General features: G+C 40.6%; 1 protein-coding gene across 2 annotated transcripts in view; it reads right to left on the bottom strand.

The window, feature by feature from the left end:
* The window catches only part of POT1 (protection of telomeres 1), a 77,715-nt gene that overhangs the window by 19,119 nt on the left and 38,187 nt on the right, over window positions 1-20,409 (bottom strand). For both annotated transcript variants that reach the window (XM_077338342.1, XM_077338343.1), the window contains exons 11-16: window positions 9,907-10,070; window positions 8,680-8,756; window positions 8,408-8,449; window positions 7,063-7,219; window positions 5,744-5,946; window positions 908-1,043 (exon numbers count right to left, since the gene is read on the bottom strand). In XM_077338342.1, coding sequence (XP_077194457.1) covers window positions 908-1,043; window positions 5,744-5,946; window positions 7,063-7,219; window positions 8,408-8,449; window positions 8,680-8,756; window positions 9,907-10,070 — 779 coding nt within the window. The remainder of the gene's footprint in view (window positions 1-907; window positions 1,044-5,743; window positions 5,947-7,062; window positions 7,220-8,407; window positions 8,450-8,679; window positions 8,757-9,906; window positions 10,071-20,409) is intronic.

The following is a 20,409-nucleotide window of genomic DNA, read 5'->3' as shown; positions in this document are numbered from 1 at the left end:
TAAATTATTTTTTGCTTTCTCAGTTGGTGGCTCAGGCACCACCCATAATTGGGTAGATTCCATAGGGGCAGGCACTGAGTTGACAGATGGAGCGCTAGGCCTTTTATGGGAACTTTGGACTCTTGTAGCTTGTGATGCTGAGGCAGTGAGAGTCTTCTTCCACAATGCCACCTTCAATTGTGCCTGACAACAGACCTGGCAAGATCCAGTATTCCAAGGCAAAGTAGGCAGGAGACATGTTCATCATTTTGGGCCATTTTAGCCCTACACTCCTAACACTTTTGAAAGAGAACTTTAAATTGTGGCCTTTTCTCAGTCTCTCTTCTAATTCTATTTATTATTATACTTACCTCAGTAATCCCAGAGGTGCAGAAAAAGTTCAGCTCACTGCAAGCAGTCCTCCTGCAACAGCGGCAAAAAGAGAACTGAGGGAAGAGCGCTCCCCTCTCCCACATCATGTGACTTTTAGGCAAGAAAGTCAGCTTCCACTGAGATGGGAGGGGGGGTACTCTTGGGATCTAGAAACAGCTCACTAACTCCTCTCCGTGGCAGATCTGCTGATCTTTTCTGCATTTTGTCTGAGGAAGTGTGCATGCACACAAAAGCTCATGCCTTGAACAAATCATTACTGGTCTTAAAGGTGCTATTGGACTCAATTTTTGTTATATTTCTTTTAAGTTCCATATAGATAGAATTGGATTCAATTTGATTCATACTCAGACTACAGTATTATTTTTCTGTCTCATGTAATTTTAGTACTTGTTACAGGAACTTCAGCTTCGGAATCTGAGTTGATTCCATATGTTCAACTTTGTAATTTGAGAAACTGAAACAAGGTTGCTTTAAACATATATATCAACACTCATTTTGATCCATATTAATGTATTTAAGGTTTTTTTTTAATTACCCATAATATTGAATATTTCCTTGCCAAAAAAACGGAATAGAAAGGTCCAGTAACACAAGGTTATCTTCTATGGATCTCACAGGTATAATTCCTTTAAATTTTTTTGAAAGCTTTAAGATTTCTGTTACTGTTCCTCCTATTGGAAAGAAAAAGAGAAAATAAAATATATTTCGAGTTCTAATAATACTTAAGTGCTTAGCTTATCATTCTTCCTCATTTTATCCTTTGCACATTTGCGTATCTATTACACGGAAGTGGACACTCATCATGCATCAGAACATGGGGACACATAAAACTTAAGTGATTCACTATGCTTCCTAAACCAGGCAGAATGTTAAACAAACTTTATGGACAATTTCTACTAGTAGTATGTTGCAAATATAACAGGAGCTCAGCTGTGATTTCAGGAGCTTGCCAGTCTCCACTTGGAGATTGACAAGCCTAGGAGCAGAAAAAAAGTAGGAAAAAGGGAGAGGCTATGGGGATTCTCAAGAAAGTGGAGAGGGGAAATGAAATGCTGCCTGCAAGCCCTTGAGAATTCCTGATTGTTTATATAGTAACTAGGGGCCAAGCCCATTGCATTCAGGAATACAACAGGCACTAGATTAGGGGGATGGAGTGGAAGAACTCTGTGGACGGCCTCCCCCTCTTCCCAGGACCTGGAAAGGCTGCAGGCAGCTGTTAGGGAACTCACCGGCAGGGGCAGCTCTCACACAGCAGAAATCTGCAGCCTCCAAGCCTCAGAAGGAAGTGGAAGGAGGAGGAGGCACTCAGGGGCGGGACAGCTGAGTGGAACTTAAGACATGAGACACACTCCTCCTCCAAGGCCTTACCAGAAATATTAAATGGAATAGCTAGGTGGACCACATCTTTAGATACTTAAATCCGGTGACTGGAGCCATGAACAGGCAGAACAGATCTTTCTACAAATCTGAAAAGGGCTCAAGGTTGGCAGAAAAATGTAAGATCTTTAAAAAACTCCTCAAAACATTGGGATATTAAAAGGAGTGCCTGTAGCTTTTAGTAACAGATTCCCTTGGTGACTGTTGGTAGACAACCACAGTATTCCAGTCAGGATATGTGAGTAAACAGGCTTTTTTGCTTGTTTTGGCCTTTGAGGGAGGACTCTTTGGGGCCTGGCCTAAAGTTGCCAATTTCAGGTTGGTGTCTGGAGCCATGAATAGGCAGAACAAATCTTTCTACAAATCTGAAAAGGGCTCAAGATTGGCCGAAAAATGTAAGATCTACAGTATTTGCTGGCGCATAACTTCCCCCCCCTGAAAAACATGCCTCCAAGTGGGGGGGGGTCGTCCTACCTGCCGGGTGGGGATAGACATAGCTGCCCATAGTGGCCCATAGTACCAACATTTTGAGTGGAAATGTTGGGGGGGTCGTCTTATACGCCCAGTCGTCTTATACGCCGGCAAATACGGTATATATAAAAAAAGCTCCTCAAAACATTGGGATATTAAAAGGAGTGCCTGTAACTTTTAGTAATAGATTTCCTCGGTGGCTATTGGTATGCAACCACAGTATTCCAGTCTGGATATGTGGGTAAAACGGCTTTTGTGTTTTGGCCTTTGAGGGAGGACTCTTTGGGGCCTGGCCTAAGGTTGCCAATTTTAGGTTGGTGTCTGAGGAGAGAAAAGTTTGGGAAGCAGAGAAGCCTCAACTGGATATAATTCTACAGAATCCACCTTCCATAACAGCAATTTTCTCTAGGGGAACAGATCTCCGTCTTCTGAAGTTAATTTGTAATTCTGGAGGAACTTCAGATCTTAGGGCCAGAGAGACCTAGGTTCAAATCCCCACGTTGCTGTGAAAGCTCACTGGGGGGATTTCGACCAGTCATGTAGTTTCAGCCTAACGTACCTCACAAGATTGGTGTGGGATAAAAAGGAGAAGAGAATAACATGAGATACTTTGGTTCCCACTGTGGAGAAAGGTAGGGTACAAGAACATAACAGAAGCCATGTTGGATCCAGTAAATGGCCCATCCAGTCCAACATTCTGTGGCAAACAGTGGCCAAAATCCAAATGCCATGAGGAGGTCCACCAGTGGTGCCAGAACTCAGCAATGATCAATGTTAATTCTTGGAGTAGAGTCCTTGGAGGACTAGGTCTGTCACAACAGTAAAAACCTGCACCTGAAGAAAGCTGAATACAACTGTAAGGAGTGGCACCTGAACCTCAGGGCGATGAGTCAGCAAAAGAGGCAGTTAAAAGGGACACATTGAGCAAGATTTGCTGGGGAAAACATTTTTGTTCATTGCTCTTCTGTACAGTGATCTACTTAGCAAACTTATCCACCCTGATGCCTTTTACCTTGTTGCTGCTAAACTTGTGCATGCTCCTGAAGCTAAGAGCCACACCCTATATCCTGTGCCTGTTCTCAAGCCTGACCCCTGGACTGGAATTTTGGACCTTTGACTCCAGACTGGTTTGTAGACCATACTCCTATATCATGCTTTACTTGTTACCTTTGTATTCATATATTCTGGAAACCTTGGGTAGAACAACAGTGTTAGGCTTAGTCCTGAAGATGACACTCCCACTGTTGCCTCCAAGAACCAAATATTAAGAGCATCACTGCTCAGAAATAGGGCTGGGGATCACCTAGAATTACCACAGCTGTCCAGGTGACAGATCAGTTACCCTGGAGATAATGGCTGCTCTGGTGAGTGGACTCTATGGCATTATACCATACTGAGTTCACATTCTTTCCCAAACCCACCCTCCCAAAGCTACAACCCCAGATTTCAAGGAATTTCCTAACCTGGAGCTAGCAACACTAAGAGGGGAATTGATTTTTGAAATTGGGAAATTTGTTGTAATTCCTGGAGATATCCAGGCTCTACCTGGAGGTTAATGAACAGTAACTCCCACTTTGTGGATACTCCCAATAGGACCCAGGAGCTCTGCCTTTTTCGCAACAGCTTCTGCCGGGGAGAAAACAGATGACCAAAATTTTCTTTTAATAGGAAGTGGATTATAATTTGTGTAGAAGAAGGAACACAAGTTCCTTTGTAGGTTGTCAGAGCCAAAAAGAGGTCATAAGAAGGCTTTACTCATCAGCCAAAAAAGGTTTAAGCATGGGCTACCAAATATGGCATCATGTCTCTCAAGGGCACTTGAGAAGCTGTTGCGAAACAGGCAGAGCTTCTGGGTTACTGTTCATTTATAAAGCAAATAGAAGATTGTTAATTGTGTACCTTTTGTATACCTTTTCTAATTGTAAGAATATCTGTATACCTGTTCTACTTGTATAATTAATTTGAGATTTGCCATTCCACTGTGGTTAGTTTATTTATTTCTTGTTGAATCCAACACAAGGTTCCCTGTTCCTTTTGTTATTCTACCTGGAGGTTGGCAACCTGAGAAGGTGGCAGGACCTGGGAAGAAGCTACAGAGGCTTTCAGGAAAGAGGAAATAATGGAAGAGACAGAAATTATATGCTTCCTGCATGTCCTTGCAGGTTTCCACTCGTACCATTATAAGGAACACAGGCTCTTTTAGACTTTTTTAAAAGATATGATCCAATAACTAATTCTGGTGTTAGGCCAGTACAGCATTGTCTCTTGAGCTAGCAATAAATTGTCTAAACTTTTAGGGATCTGCAACTCAAAGCTTGTGGGATATACAGAACTTTTTCTCCAAGCAAAATGAATATGTGTTATTGTCAAGCAGTCTCCCACACAAGCACTGATTAGACCCAACCATGCTTATGTTCAACAAAGCTGCATTGCTATATGCTCTGTTAACTCTACTCCAGAATGTTCACTCATACAGAAAGAACATATGGAATAAACTATTAACAACAAATAATAAAACTGTGAAGTAAGCAGGTGATGGATACAGTTTACCAGACAGTTCCCCTTCCTAAAATGTTCACCAAATAAATGGAACCTACTGAACACACTTCCTTGGGAAACTGTTCTTCAGTTCAATGAAGCTTGTGCCCAAAGCAGGCAAGATACGTGTAGAGAAACACCGAACAAAGTGAAGCTATGTGTAGCTGGCAAAAAATGTACAGTGGATTAATTGCTAGTGATGGGAGTGATTCAAAGTTAGTTATCTTACAACAATCTCAAATAGTCAGGACCTTATTTATTTTCAACAGTGAAGGATTTGACTACTGCTTTCTCATAGAGATATTTTTATATATGTGAAAACACTGACATCCAGAGGTTGACAAAGTGAAAAGTATATTGCCAGTGGTAAAGGCATCCCAGTCTTTTTTCCCAGCCAAAACTATACAGAGAGTATAATATAGACTCCAAATAAAATACAATTAAAACAAATTTGTAAAACGTGGCTAAAGCATAACATTTCTGATTTAGCATCTCATTAATAACATATCTCCTACAATCCCCCAATCCTTAAAATGATTTCAGATAATCAAAGAACATTCAAGTCTGAGCAAGCCATTTCCTATTGCCATATATATGCCCACCAATTATTCTGCAAGACTCTGCAAAGCCTATTGCTTTACATACACATGCTTATTAATACTCTAAAAACAAATGAACCCCAAATCCTCAGATAACATTGAAAGTACTCAAAGCCTTGTTCAAGCTTTAATAAAAATATGAATAACAAGCCTCCTAATTTTCTTGCTGTATATATGTTTCCTCCAAAAGGGGGGGGAGGCTTTGTGTGCATAGTGCACATACTGAAACAATTTGACCGCAGCACAAGGAACTGAAAATAAAGACACCAATGTACTGCAAGCACTCTCTTCAGAAGTTGAACTTCCTGGAATCAACTGAAGATAGGTTAACAGAACAATGAGTTTTGAGTGATTAAAAAACATGATGCAAAATTTAATTAGCTAACCTTCAATCATAATCAAACTGTCTTCCAGCTCTTGGAGTAGTTCATAGCGTGTTACAAAATGAACTGCTACGTATCGCTTTCCCTGGTTTTCAATATTCCACACAACAGATTCACAAAATGGTATATTTTGTAAATCTGGACTTGGATGTGTAGTTGAAGCTTGTAAAAGTACATCAAGCTCAGTCACATCTGGAACTTCTTGCCTGAAAACAATTATAACACAAAGATAAATAATCTATTTCAAAGCTTGATATATGACAAATATTTACTGTATATGGCCAAAGGCCTTTACAAGGCAAAATTTGGACAATAAAATACAGAAGTAAAGCAGTATTTGTATGGTTAATATACAAGAACAGTAAAAATAAAATGATGGCTCACAATAAGATAAATAAAATTAATATATCAAGATGGGACTCTTGTAAAAGTGCTTTAGATTAGAACTTCCTGGCAGCCAGAGCAAGAAGTGCCATCCTGTAAAAAATATTAAAAAAATATAGCAACAAGTCTCTTTTGATTACTACTTTCCACAATTGGGAAAGGGTCTGCCATTAATCAATACCTTAACAGTTTTATATCCCCTGTGTTTTTGTGAACAACAACTGAACCCAAAGGACAGATTCTGCTATTATAGAAAAGAGCTATCATATTGCATATTTGTTGTGATGCTGTTTACTAATTTACTACTAATTTACTCTCTCCTTAGATCTGTACTCTTATATTTGTTCCACTGTCTGAGGAAGAATGCATGCACATGAAAGCTCATAGCTTGAATAAAACTTTGTTGATCTTAAAGGTACCTTTGGATTTGCATTCTGTTGAGTTTAAAGGTAAAGGTAAAGGTATCCCCTGTGCAAGCACCGAGTCATGTCTGACCCTTGGGGTGACGCTCTCTAGTGTTTTCATGGCAGACTCAATACGGGGTGGTTTGTCAGTGCTTTCCCCAGTCATTACCGTTTACCCCCCAGCAAGCTGGGTACTCATTTTACCGACCTCGGAAGGATGGAAGGCTGAGTCAACCCTGAGCTGGCTGCTGGGGTCGAACTCCGAGCCTCATGGGCAGAGCTTTCCGACTGCATGACTACTGTCTTACCACTCTGCGCCACAAGAGGCTCTTCTGTTGAGTTTAGTGTATGTAAAAGTGTCCAATCATGAAAAGCAATTCAGATTTAACACATGAAAACATCAAGATATAAATAGGTATTTATCATATATCCAAAGCTGCAAGTGACACAAAACACCAATAATGCTTAAAACATGGTCCATCCACAATGCCTCCAATATTAACAGGTTATAATGAGATGTAACTCAGAACTTACAATGAATTACACTGTGGACAAAGAAGCTTAACAGACTGATGGAGCTTTTTGGGTTCAAATTTTCTTAACTTAGCTCTGACACGATATTGTTGAGGAACTCTGCTATTCAAAATAGTATTCACTGTTGTCACATCAAAATGCTGGTGATCAGTTAGAACTGGAAAACAATAAAACAATAAACAAACAACTGATACATTGTAAACTACGTAGGCAAAGCAAGAAAGAGACCACCACACTTCTTCATACAAAAAAAGATCATTTATCCAACTTCAAATCTTGGAACAAATAAAGTAATGTTTAAAATATGCATTTAGTGCTCTCACCAGACTACATTTCTAAAAACTACAGCCTGAATCCAAATCAATATTTGAGGTCTTCCCCTTCTTTTTCAAATTCTTTGTTCTGCTCCAAAAGCTGATTCTGAAGGTTGGGGTCCCCTCCTCATAACAGGAAACAGAAACCGCCCCTCAACTCTCGCATGAACTGTTGCTCTGAACACAGAAAAGTGTTGATGAGTAGAGTCACAGTTTTTACTGATTCATATTACACTGCACCTGAGGCTGTTCCACAGGGCACACAAGCCTTCAAGTGTGGCCTTGGGGAGGGCAGGGGAGCATAGCAGGCTAGAGAAAGAACTGACCACCCAAGATCCCTTCTGCAAGGGATTCACTATTTATTTGAGCTTTCAAATGGGTACAATTAAAAGGGACCGGCAACTTCACTCCTTGAATTTCTACTATTTTGAACAGGTAGTTAAGTTAGCCAGAAGGAAAATCTTAGCATGCTTCAAAAGTACAATCAAAGAAAATACTTACAGGAAGCAATTTATGTATTTAGGAAACTTTTATACTCCCTGTTCAAGGCAGCTTGCAATTAAAAACAAGCAGCATTTTTAAAAAAGCAGATCATTAAAGATATACCACCCTAAAAGTATGTGTTTTTGCCTGGAATCTAAAAGGAAATAAAGTACAGTATTTGCTGGCGTATAAGACTACTTCCCCCCCCTGAAAAACATGCCTCCAGGTGGGGGGGTCGTCCTGTACGCCGGGTGCACTTCATGTAACAAACTCTATATTTTGAGTGGAAATGTTGGGGGTCGTCTTATATGCCGGCAAATATGGTAAATGCCAGGCAGACCTCAAGGGGAAAGACATTCCAAAAGAGAAGAGCTACCATCAAAAAATGCCATTTGTTTTACCTCTGAAAGCAGAATCACAGAGAGCAGAGCTTGGCAGGCAGATGTTACTGGTGGGCTAGGCAGTATGGGAGGAGACAATCCTTCAGATAGAAATACTTTTAATGTACGCTTACTGATGCAAATCAGTACAAAACCTGAGAATCTTACCTGTAACAGATAATTGTTGGTATCCCTCTAAACAGGATCCTACTTAGAAGAAAAAAGGCAAATTCATTTCTACATCCTTCATAACATTATCATACAAAAAGAAATTCATGAAACAAAAAAGACACATTTAATATCTTGAGTTTTAAATATTTTGACTTAAAAATGACAAACTGAAACAAACTAGAACAAAACCTGAATATCCACGAACATTAATTACAGATACCTTTTCTGCTTATCATTTTTCAGATATAATTATTGGTTTTTATTCTTACATGTAAGATAGGAGTCAGGTTCCTGAGTACAGCTTTCTGAACCTGCATATCCTTTCAAAGCCAGAGAGTCCAGTAACCTGAGATGGGGGAAATAACTTTTAAAAATTAAATAAACAAAGGAACCTGAAGTAAACAATTCAGTTCAGGCTTGTGCTCTTACACCGTCAGAACAGATTAACTCATTCCAATTTGTACATCTATGCAATAGATGGAACCAGATTGATTGTACTGAGGCAAAGATGCAGTGCCAATCATACTCTCAAATTCAACTGTTATAATTCAGAGGTTATCCTATTTCTATTACAAACACAAACTTTGGAACTCAAATGCCCAGTGATTAAGACTGCTAAGGAGCCTGGGATTTTGAAACACAGGATTGTTCTGATGTCCTGGAATAATGCATCCTGTTTTAAAATAAGAGATCTGGCAAGCTGAGGCACTATATTCTGGATTGCTGCAGTGGATGCTAATGGCTCATTTTGCATCAATGCATTTTGGAATTCAGAGAAAGGGTTGTGGCCATCACCACAAAATGTCAAATCGCTGCAGGGCCATTGTAAGGGCAAGTTGTAAGCCACGGGTCCTCCTATGACAGAGGCAAATTCACATAGAGCTGGAAGAGACCACATCTAGTTCACCCCCTACTTTCCTGGGTACTTAAACCACACACACCTGACAAGTGGTCATCCAATCTCCTCCTAAAATCTTCCAATGAAGGAGACTCCACTATACTCCAAGACAGCATATTACAACTATAAACAGCCGTCACCATTAGAAAATGCTTACTGATATTTAAATGGGACCTCCTTTCCCATAATTTGCTCCTAGTAGTCTCTAAAACTGCAGTAAACAAGTTGGCAGCTGGGTCTGAATGAGTGTTCTCTTCTGATGCAAAGGCAATGCCTTCTGGGCTCTTCCAAAGTACTTCCTAGTACAAGGAAGCAGAGGAAACCTGGTGCCAGCTCTTTATGGCAGAAGTCATTATTCCCATTGGGACTTCTTAAATTACAGCTCAGTCTTTCAGTTGCTATGATGCTCCAGCTAGAACTTCAGCCACATTCATATTTATACTTCTTGGATTTCTTGGAAAACGGAGAAACCACATGGAATGTACATCAAAAGCACAAGATTTCATCCTCTAAAAAGACTTGTCGACTATAGTCATTCTATTATGGAGGAAAAGGTCAATGTTAGTACTGCACACCGCTCTATCAATTATTTACTCACGCTTTTAGTTCTTTGACATCTGCATGGTTTTCTGGCAGGACTGTAATCCCGCGGCCATAAACGGTGCCCCCATGAAGATGGAATTGTATGTATGAAACATCAGGCTTGTCCTCAGGACTTTGCGTTTTTGCATGTAAACTGTACATTCTGATAAAGTTTCCAACCTTAACAAAATTCAGAGCATAAAATTAAGAGGATTACTTTTTAAAAAACCTAGAAAAATCCCACTAGTTTTAGACAGGTGAAAATAATTAACAGATTTTATAGCGGAGAGTGTGAGCTGATACATCCAGTATAAAAACATACCTTCTGGTCATCTAAACATTAGAATATCCCGGTCAATATTGCTATCCTTATTCCAAATAGCCCCACTCCACAAATAGTGCTATTTTGTCCTTTTGAACTGATGGTTTTTCCAAATTGATTCAGTGTTTTTTCAAAGCTTTGTATATAGCCTGGACACTATTTATTTAGTGAGTTGGTTTTACACCATGCTTTTCACTACCTGAAGGAGTCTCAAAATGTCTAGCAATCGCCTTACTTTCCTCTCCTCACAACAGACACCCTGTGAAGTAGGTGGAGCTGAGAAAGCTCTGACAGGACTGCTCTGTGAGAACAACACTATCAGGACTGTGACTAGCCCATGGTCACCCAGCTGGTTGTATGTGGAGGAGCAGGGAATCAAACCACTGCAGCCACTGCTCTTAACCACTACCCAAGTTGGTGAAAAGGCAGAGAACAAGTATTCTAAATGGAGTTATTGTTCATATGCATGCCTTTATAACACATGAATAGTTAAAAAAAAACACAACTAAATGCAGGAAATTAGTAACCTTGAAAATAAGGTTTCATAAAACCACGGCCACAATCCTCCCTGAACAAATGCCTCTGAACTGGTGGGACTGATTTCTGAGTAAATAACAAGTTATTATAGAATTAAGGGTAAAGGTTACATTATCCTCTTAGCTTACTCCCAAAGTGAGCAAAAATAGATGCAAGAAGATTAAAAATTACACTTCCAACAATAATATTATGAGTGAAGTTAGCAATGCATTATCAAAATTGTCCTTGGGGTGGCAGCATTGTACATTGTTACTGTGCTGAACTGCTCATTGAGCATAAGATATGCACCTATCATTCTGGGACAGGGAGAGGTGCAGAAGACAGATTCTGAAAAAACCCACTCTTTTAGTATCTTACACTATAATAATAATGCAGCAACCCTTTTTTTTGCGGGGGGGGGGATTAATTTCCAGCAAATGCTATATATAGTATGGCGAACAAGGAGCTTATATGTATAGTGATCATGTCCTGTGACTCACACATTTACAGGAAGTGCCTCAGATAAACATACACTCAAATGAACCTCACCTCTAGTCCATCAAATAAAGCTGCATGGCATTTTACACAAGAAAACAAGATAGAGATATTCATGAGGGAAAAGGCAGAAAAAACATGCTTCAGATAATGGCTTGGTTCACACAAACAGCAGAATACATTGGTATAATGGCCTCTGCTACTTCATAATACAGGTGATTATTTTTTTGTATGTCCTCCTACTGATAAGACACTGGACAAGCAGAAAACTCACACAGATGGCTGTGGTCTGGGCTAGAACATTTACCCTTAATTTCCCCAATCAAATGTAATCCCCACATGAAATGGTACAGTCTGCTTTACTAAGGAGCATAGTGTACTCAAATACTTGTGATCAAAGGGTCTCTTACCCTTTGATGTTACATGTTACACAGGAGAAACGATGGCTCAGGTCTTATCATTTCAATGTCTCCTCATCACCTATTTAGGAAGTGGTGCTCTGCTGTAGAACATTTTCCTCTAGTGTGAGGTGCTTTTTGCCTCATTCAAAGATACTGGTGTTGCATGAACTGAACTTCCTAGTTCAGAAGGAACATGCTTTGCAGCAGAGAACTACCCCTACAACTGAAAAAGGTTGTGTAAACAGAAGCAAGCCTTAGGAACATTTATTTGCTCCAGGCAACTGGAAGTAAACCCATCTTTGCTAGTAAACATCAAGCACTACAACCCAAACATTCATAATTTAATTGGAAGATCAGAAGCAGAACCAGTGCATGCTGGCACCAAAACAAATCCTAACTGGAAAGCTCAATTACAAATTGTTGTGGAAGATAGGTATTGTCTCGATGATATTGTCCTCCCTAACTGATCAATGAATTCTTAAATGAATGCACCAAGAGAACAACCAGGTAAGCTCGCACTTGTGAGAAGAGGCTCAAGCCTGATTCAGCATGAAGAACAGAAAAGTGCCTATGTAAAGGCAGCTTCATTCAAAAACCAACCAGTCCTGGGTACTATGCAACTGGTTATGACTTTTTGGGGTGAAATGGGACTATCAGTTTGACTTCCAAACTAGGTTGGTAGAGAAACTGCCTCGATCACCTTAGCTGATATTGTTTCTCCTAAGCCTCTCAGTGGCTTTTCAGTTCTATTTACAAAAGTATCCTTCTTATCTCCCTTGCTAAAATTGTATGTAGTTCTATGCATGGGGATTGTTGAAAGTGTTATGCAATATTCGATCATGTCCTCTATGTTTTACTTAAGCATGACTGAGGTTGTCGGCATTGCTTCATCAGTACATCAATGATAGCCACTTAGAGCTAGATAAACTGATAGAAAGTGCTGAGGATGAGTCAGCAGACATGGTACACATTGACACCAGTAACGTTGAGAAATGTAGTTCTATGGTCCTGGAGGGGAAATTTAGGTTATTAGGCAGAAAGTTAAAGGCCAGGACCTCAACGGCAGCATTCACAGAAGTGCTGCTGGTTCTACATACAGGGCCAGCTAGCAAGGCAAGTACAGATCAAGGGCCTAAATGCATGGATGAGAAAGTGGTGCCAGAAGAGTTCAGTTTTGTTGGGCACTGAAGTCATATTGGCCTCAACCAGGGCCTTTTTGTCTCTGGCACTGGCCTGCTGGAATGCTCTTCTGAGAGAGATCAGGGTCCTGCAGGGCCTAACACAATTCTGTGGGGCCTGTAAAACAGAACTGTTCTGCCAGGCCTATGATTAAGGCTACAGAATACCATCAGCAATCTGATGGCATGATTAAGGCTACAGAATACCATCAGCATGCCATTATTAATAACATTTCAGCTTTCCACATCGCACTGGAGAGAAGTTAAGCATATATTATATTTTAATATAAGATTTTAATTCTGTCATGGTTTTAATATGTTGTGCCCCCCGCAGGGCACTCCGCTCTGCGGGTATGAATTTACTGGTTGTCCCGGGCCCACGGGATGTTCGCCTGGCCTCGACCCAGGCTAGGGCCTTTTCAGTCCTAGCCCCAACCTGGTGGAATGAGCTCCCAGAAGAGCTAAGGGCCCTGCAGGACCTACCAGCTTTCCGCAGGGCCTGTAAGATGGAGCTCTTCCACCAGGCATATGGTTGAGGCCAGGGCAGCTCTCCCACTAATCCATCAGAGGATCTCCTCCAATATTGAGATCTCTAACATCGAGATCATGGTTAGATCTATTGTATTGGTGCCACCCTCTTCTGAACATTATTCTCTCCACCAGGCTGAACTAAGATCAGAATTGTGACCACCGCCGCTATATGTTATATGTAACTTTTAATTGGGGTTTTTATGGGGATTTTATTGTGTTTTAACTATTTATGTTGTAAACCGCCCTGAGACCTATTGGGAGAAGGGCGGTCTAAAAATTTAATAATAATAACAACAACAACAACAACAACAACAACAACAACAACAAGCCACCCTGAGTGGGAATGATGGCATAAAAATTCAAAAATAAATAAATTGGGCTAGCCAAACCTATACAAAAGATACAGGTTTCACATGAATCAAAAGGGAACCAAGCTGCTAGCAATTAATATCAAAAAGATGGCAGAGGGAGTCGACTGAAGATGGCGCCATAAAAAAGCTGGACTTCTGTTCAGCTCTTAAGCCATGCCGAGGGTCAGGAGCTTCTGCACCTGGCTGACCTGAGCAGATACGCAAATCTGCTCGCCGGTCGCCCCAGGAACCGGGAACGGCATCCTGAGGGTCCTACAGATCCGTGGGGAGGTAGGGGGACCGAACTCCCCGGATTAATAGCGGCCTGTGCTCAAGGTCACGATGGCGTCCTTGTCGCAAACAACTTTACAAGCTTGAAACGACCAGCTGACCTTACACTCTTCTCAGACCATCTTTTACCAGACAGACAGCAGCGTTGACAGAAGCTGAAGCCCACAACAGTAAGGATTGAAAGCTTTCTGGCTTTTCTCTTTCTTCTCCCACAAGCTCTTCCCTCCCCCCCCCCAACCAATTTACAAGCGAATTCCCTCTTTCGTCGAGTGAGAGACTCCCAGCTAATTATACCCACTAACTAAACAGAGAGCTTTGAAGATTTGTTGGTGAAAGTTCAGTGGGGGAATTTGACTTGATACGGAGATCGACAAACTGATAATTTGGGATCGCTCGTGCTCCCGCGAGACCTCACAAGACTTTCTGTTTATAGTCTGTGACTGCCTAGAACTATGGAAGAATTAACTAAGGCACAGCTTTTCCATTTGTTATGCAAAGGAAACTCAAAGATACTGAAAGCAGTCAATAAGCTGGAAAAGGAAATCCGTGGGACTAAGGGGGAGCTTTTGGATGGAGCCCATGGTCCGGAGAGACCAGCTGATGACGTAGCTCAGCTAACAATAAATCAAACGAAACTTCAATGTCTGGAAGTTAATCAACTGGAGAGAGAGAGTGCCAGAGATGTAAAAACCCAAAGTACCTTTGAAGAACCTGGGAAAACAGATTCAAGGAAGGAAAGTACCGAAAACCTGGAAGTCTATTCAGAGCAGGAAATGATTTGGATCAGCAAAATAAAAAGAGTCTATTCAAAAGCGACAGCAACCAGGAAGCTATCAGGAGATATTCCTGTGCGACCAGAGGAAGAGATCCAGATTGATAAAGGATTCAGAGTCTATTCAAAGGCGACTGCAAGCAAGAATCAAGTGAGAGATTTCTTTGGCCCTGACAGAAGGACAATCAGAAACACTCTACTATGGAAAAAAACACAATTTCATTTTCTGCGACCACCTGAAGGATGAGTTGAACAATGGAGTATTCTCCTGGCTTCCTGTGGGAAAGACAGCAGCAGTAATGGAGACTGACCTAATATCATTTAAGATAATAACAGAATGTATTCTTATAACAGATCATGCTCTCATATGTATTAACAATCACTTGACTAAGAAAAATGGTAAAAACTTCTAGATTAGGAATAATATGTGATGGGAACTGAATATCTATGTTAAAAGAGATGGCAAACCATATCAGCTGGTCGCTTTTTCTTCTCAATTTCTCTGTAAATGCTTTATATAATAATAAATAATAAAATTATTAAAAAAAAAAAAAGATGGCAGAGCAGCTTCTAAACTAATCCAGGGAGGGGGGGGGACCAAAAGGTCCTGGGGCTCCTCAGGTTTGGGACAAGTGAGTTAGGGATGATTGTACATCAAAGAGGATATAGATTGAAATGTTAGAAAACATCGGGGGAATTAACTTCAGCAATATGAGTGGAAATACTAGGAGGGCTTTTCGCATGCCTTCAAAATCGCACAATGGTTGCCAATTGAAAACGCTACTGATTTGCCGTTATGCACAACGTCGTTGACAATCTGCCACACACCTGAAAACGATCTGCAAAAAGCGCTTCCTTGTAGCGCTTTCAGGGAAATCCCCAAAAGTGGATTCACCCTCCGGAAAGCGATACACTCCTGCAACCAATCTGCAACACTAGCGAAAAAGACCTGTGCGTTAACATTGTTGCGGTTTCTACAAAGTCCCTCCCCCTGGTTCTCTCCTCTGATCTTCCGGCGAAGCGATCGCCATTTTTTTTTCTCCGAGCGAGCGGGGATAAACGCACCAGCGAGCCTCTTTCTGTTTAGAGGCTTCCCCGGCTTCAGTCCCTCCCCTTCAGTCACTAAGCACAAACAAGAGAAGCCCGTTTGCTGATGTATTTTCCCTTTATTTTTTACACATTCATTCAGCCGAAAATCGGGCCCGTGAGAGGGGGGGGGGGATTTTTTTTTTTTCACTCGGAGGGAGCGTGGCAACGAATAAATGACAGCTCAAACACACCAGGCAGCTGGATGGGTCTCTCCGTTGCAACAAATCAACACAGATTCGTTGCAATGGGTCTGTTTTTTTTTTTTTTTTAACTTTCTTAAAGGGAAAGGGGCTGTTTGGGAGCATGCTAACGGCTGCCCATTGGCTGCTTGACGGCCAGGGGCGGGACGAGCTTGGCAATAGCGCTTCCTTTCTAGCGATTTTTGCCGAGACCGGAAGCCTGTGGGAAACGCTACAAAACGCAACTGGATTCCACTACAAAGGCAGGTATGCATAACGACGAATTCCACTATTTTAAATGGCGATTTTTCATTCAGCAACCAATTTGCTACAAAGATCCCGGTGCGGAAAGCCCCTAGGTTCTAAGGATTACTTAAAAGTGGGGGTACCCACCTAATCAAATTCTTGAGGCTGATCTTGAGATGGAGAAGGAAATAAGGGAGTTGACAAAAGCAGATCATAGAATCATAGAATAATAGAGTTGGAAGTTACCTCCCTGGTCATCTAGTCCAACCCCCTGCACTATGCAGGACACTCACATCCCAATCGCTCATCTACTGTAACCTGCCACCCCTTTGCCTTCACAGAATCAGCCTCACCATCAGATGGTTATCTAGCCTCTGTTTAAAAATTTACAAAGATGGAGAACCCACCACCTCCCGAGGAAGCCTGTTCCACTGAGAAACCACACTAACTGACAGGAACTTCTTCCGGATGTTTAGATGGCATTTCTTTTGAATTAATTTCATCTCATTCGTTCTGGTCTGTCCCTCTGGGGCAAGAGAGAACAATTCTGCTCCATCCTCCATATAGCACCCTTTTAAATACTTGAAGATGGTTATCAGATCCCCTCTCAGGCGTCTCCTCTCTAGGCTATAGATGTTATACTGGGAGCCTACAACTACTCTCTCACTGACTGGGTAAGCGTATGCTCAGGTCATGCTGTAGAAATAAGATCCCTAGATGACATGTGCAATGTATAATTTGCTGCCTGAGGATGTAGTGATGGCCACAGGAATAAAAAGCTTAAAAGGGGATTACATTAAGGAAGGATAAGTCTGTCAGTGGCTACTAGCCATGGTGCCTGAAGGGAACCTCCACATTCAGAGGCACTAATCATTTGAATCTCAGAGCAAGAGGCAACATCAGGGGAAGATGTTAGCCTCTATGTCCTGTAGTTAGTCTTCCAGAGAAATTGTTTGAGACAGGATGCTGAACTAAATGGACTATTAGTCTGACCCAGCAGGGCTACTCTTATGTTCTTACATTCCACCCCTTTTTTATCTGATCCTAAGGAGGTAATGGATGGTCTAAATGAATACCTGAATAACATAATGAACTATACACAATAAACAGGCATAGAATGCTGAAAGTAGTTGGAGGAGGCACAAGAAAGAAACCTGTTTCAGCTCCAAAACATTCAGCTAATCCTGAAGGAAAAGTGGGATGGGATGTCCAAATGGTATTGCTTTTTCTTTCTAATGGGCCCATGAGTTGTAAAATATGCATTACTGATATGATATGCATGTATTACATATGAACATAATCAATAAATATGTATCACAGATTTTTACTTAAAGTAGAACAATGTTAAAAATAACATTCCAATCATGGTTTGAAAGTATATATAAGCAATGTACTTTGTTACATTTTAGATTAGCTTCATAGGCTTCAATTGTAGCTACAGTTGCTTTATTTCTGTGGTATGTCTTGACAGTTAATTTTTAGTAACTAGTAAGTATGGCACTAAAATCAGTTATTTTCATAAAACGTAAATTACAGTAGCTTGTGCTCAGTGAAGCAAAAACTTTTAGAAGTAAAGCTACATAAAAGATCTCTAAAAGATTGCACAATTCCCATACAAATGCTCATAATCTCCTAAATCTACAGCTATTTTAAGATGTTATGGAACCATGTAGGCAGTTCTACAGTTTAAGGGTTTCTGTTTTTTCAGTGTTCTGTTTACCACAGAGTCAAAAAATATTTGTCCAGTCACAGTAACATTTGACATGAAGAATTTGGGAAGAAGTATAATCTGGTCAGAGAAATCTGATTACATCTTATCCATTGGGTTCCCCTTTATAAAAGGGAAACTGGCCCTGGGGTGGAGCAAGTCTGGCTATCCGAGCTGGAATAGGGCCAATCGGGGTGCCACAGAATTCCTGTCAGAAATGGCACCACTGTGCAGACCTAAGGGGACACAAGGAGGTGAGGAAGAGGAAATATCTCCCGTGGAACATCCCTTTCAGGAGGTAGAAATTAGGGTTGGGTGCTTTGGCATCCGAAGCAGCTGTTCGTGCCTGAAGCAGCCAGCACCGCACCGCGGGGGGGGGGGGGGGGCAGTGTGGGCAGCAGTGTGCCACAGCTCTGGCTGCTTTGGGCATGAACAGCTGCTTCGGACACCAAAACACCCAATCCTAGTAGAAATTGAAACAATGATAATGCACTGGCAATAACAGAGGTGGAAAAAGAAAAAGAATTCACCAAAATTCAACGGCATGAAGAACAACAACTAGAATTAGCAAGAAGTGAGACAGAAAATACTGAAATGGCACAAGAGAAGGAAGCCAACAGGAAGATCAAAGAAATCCAGAAGGGCAGAATTTCCACTTCCACAGAGAAATGGGGAAAGTACCTCAGTGGAATAAAATAAATTTCCACATTATCAAAAAGGGAACGATGTGAAAGCATTTCTCTTCAGCTTTGAATGAACTTGTTGAGATTTTGGAGAGTCAGAGATGGAATAATTTGTGTCCACAGATTTGTGGATGACTAAGTTAACTTCATGCAGTTTATTAGTAACAAACAAAATAGCAATTAAACAATAACATTACAATAATTTAAAACCTAGTAACAAATTAGCAGCATCAATTAATATTGGTTGTTGTCTTGCCTCCCAGAAGTTAGTCATTGCCGATAGGTCTTTCCCAGGCTGGATGTCTTGGGGTGGGGGGGTTATGTTGGGTGAGCATAGATGTTACAGGGTCATTGGTCCCAACCAAAGCTTGATGAAAGAACAGTTCTTTGCAGGCCCTGCAGAACTTAACCATGTTAAAGCTCAATATATATATAACTATTATATAGCATTGCAGGCAAGTTAAATTTTCTATGGGAAAGTATTACTGTAAGACAAAGCACAACTTATGAGGCTGTAGAAAATATCTGCAGACAGTTTATCATCATTTCCATATACTTTGGTCATATGACTTGATAGGATTTAAGAGAATTTTAGATGTAGTAATTATGCAGAAACACTTTTGTGTTACATTTGTATAATGCTGCAAGCAAAAATGTTTCTCTGACCTACTACTTCCACTTATACTAGCTAAACATAATTTTTGCTTACATCATGCATAAACTGAAAAGTAATTATGTAATGGAAAAGAGGTTATGTAAATAATCAAATTATGTATTATTCTGACATTCAACATATTCAGAAGTCTCAAACTAGCTGCCCCAAGTCAGACCCATCAGAAAACAATAGGAGGTAACAAGCCAAGTATACTCCCTGTGAGAATTCCTGTTTCTACAGAGGACCCCCGCAAAGATGTTTTTATGGAACACCTCCTGTTCCCATTAAATAAGGGAAAGTCACGATTGACCCAAAGAGAGGGCCACAAACCACACCGGTGAGTGTCACATTAAGGGGCACTGGTATAAATAATCAACAACACAGTATATAACCTTTTTCATCAGTAGCAAATAAAAGACAGAATTAAATTTAATTTATACAAACCGGTGGTGATAATATCAGTAATTTAAGTAATTCAGAAAAATTAACGTTTTGTATTACATTCATTACATTACATGCAACAAATTCTTTGTGCATTATAATGTGAAATTTATTAAACATCCCACTATCACCCAATGTCCCCATAATTTTTGCTACTTTATGCTTTTTTGTTCATTCCTGCATTTTCAAATAAATATGATTTTAAACATAAAATTAAACATTCAGTTTACCTACAGAGTTTGTAAGCAACTTCTTGGTATCAAGATAGAAAGAAAATACATTTGTACTTTAAGCCATCGATTCCAAACTCCTAGCTATTACTGTAAAATGGAACACGATATTGAAAAGGATATCCTAGCATTTGATCAGCAATTTACATGGCAACACAATTCTGAAGCAGTTTCAAATGCAGAGGAGAGATTTCTGGGAGAAGTAAAGCACTTGATTGCATCTACATGCTTATCACTAAAATCACCCCCTTCAGCACTGGCCTTTGTCAAGGGGGGGGGGGCATATTGAAGTTAAGAAGCTTTTTGCAACCTTCAAGAAATTGTGTGCTAAAAATCTAAGACATGCTCTTACAGCATGAGAAGCCACTGGTTGACTATTTATCCCCCCTCTCCCAAGGAAAATGAGCTAAGAAGAGATATGAAGAGGTGGTA

Source organism: Paroedura picta, chromosome 5, assembly GCF_049243985.1.
Source record: "Paroedura picta isolate Pp20150507F chromosome 5, Ppicta_v3.0, whole genome shotgun sequence".
Lineage (NCBI taxonomy): Eukaryota > Metazoa > Chordata > Lepidosauria > Squamata > Gekkonidae > Paroedura > Paroedura picta.
This window is presented reverse-complemented; position numbering and strand designations above follow the sequence as displayed.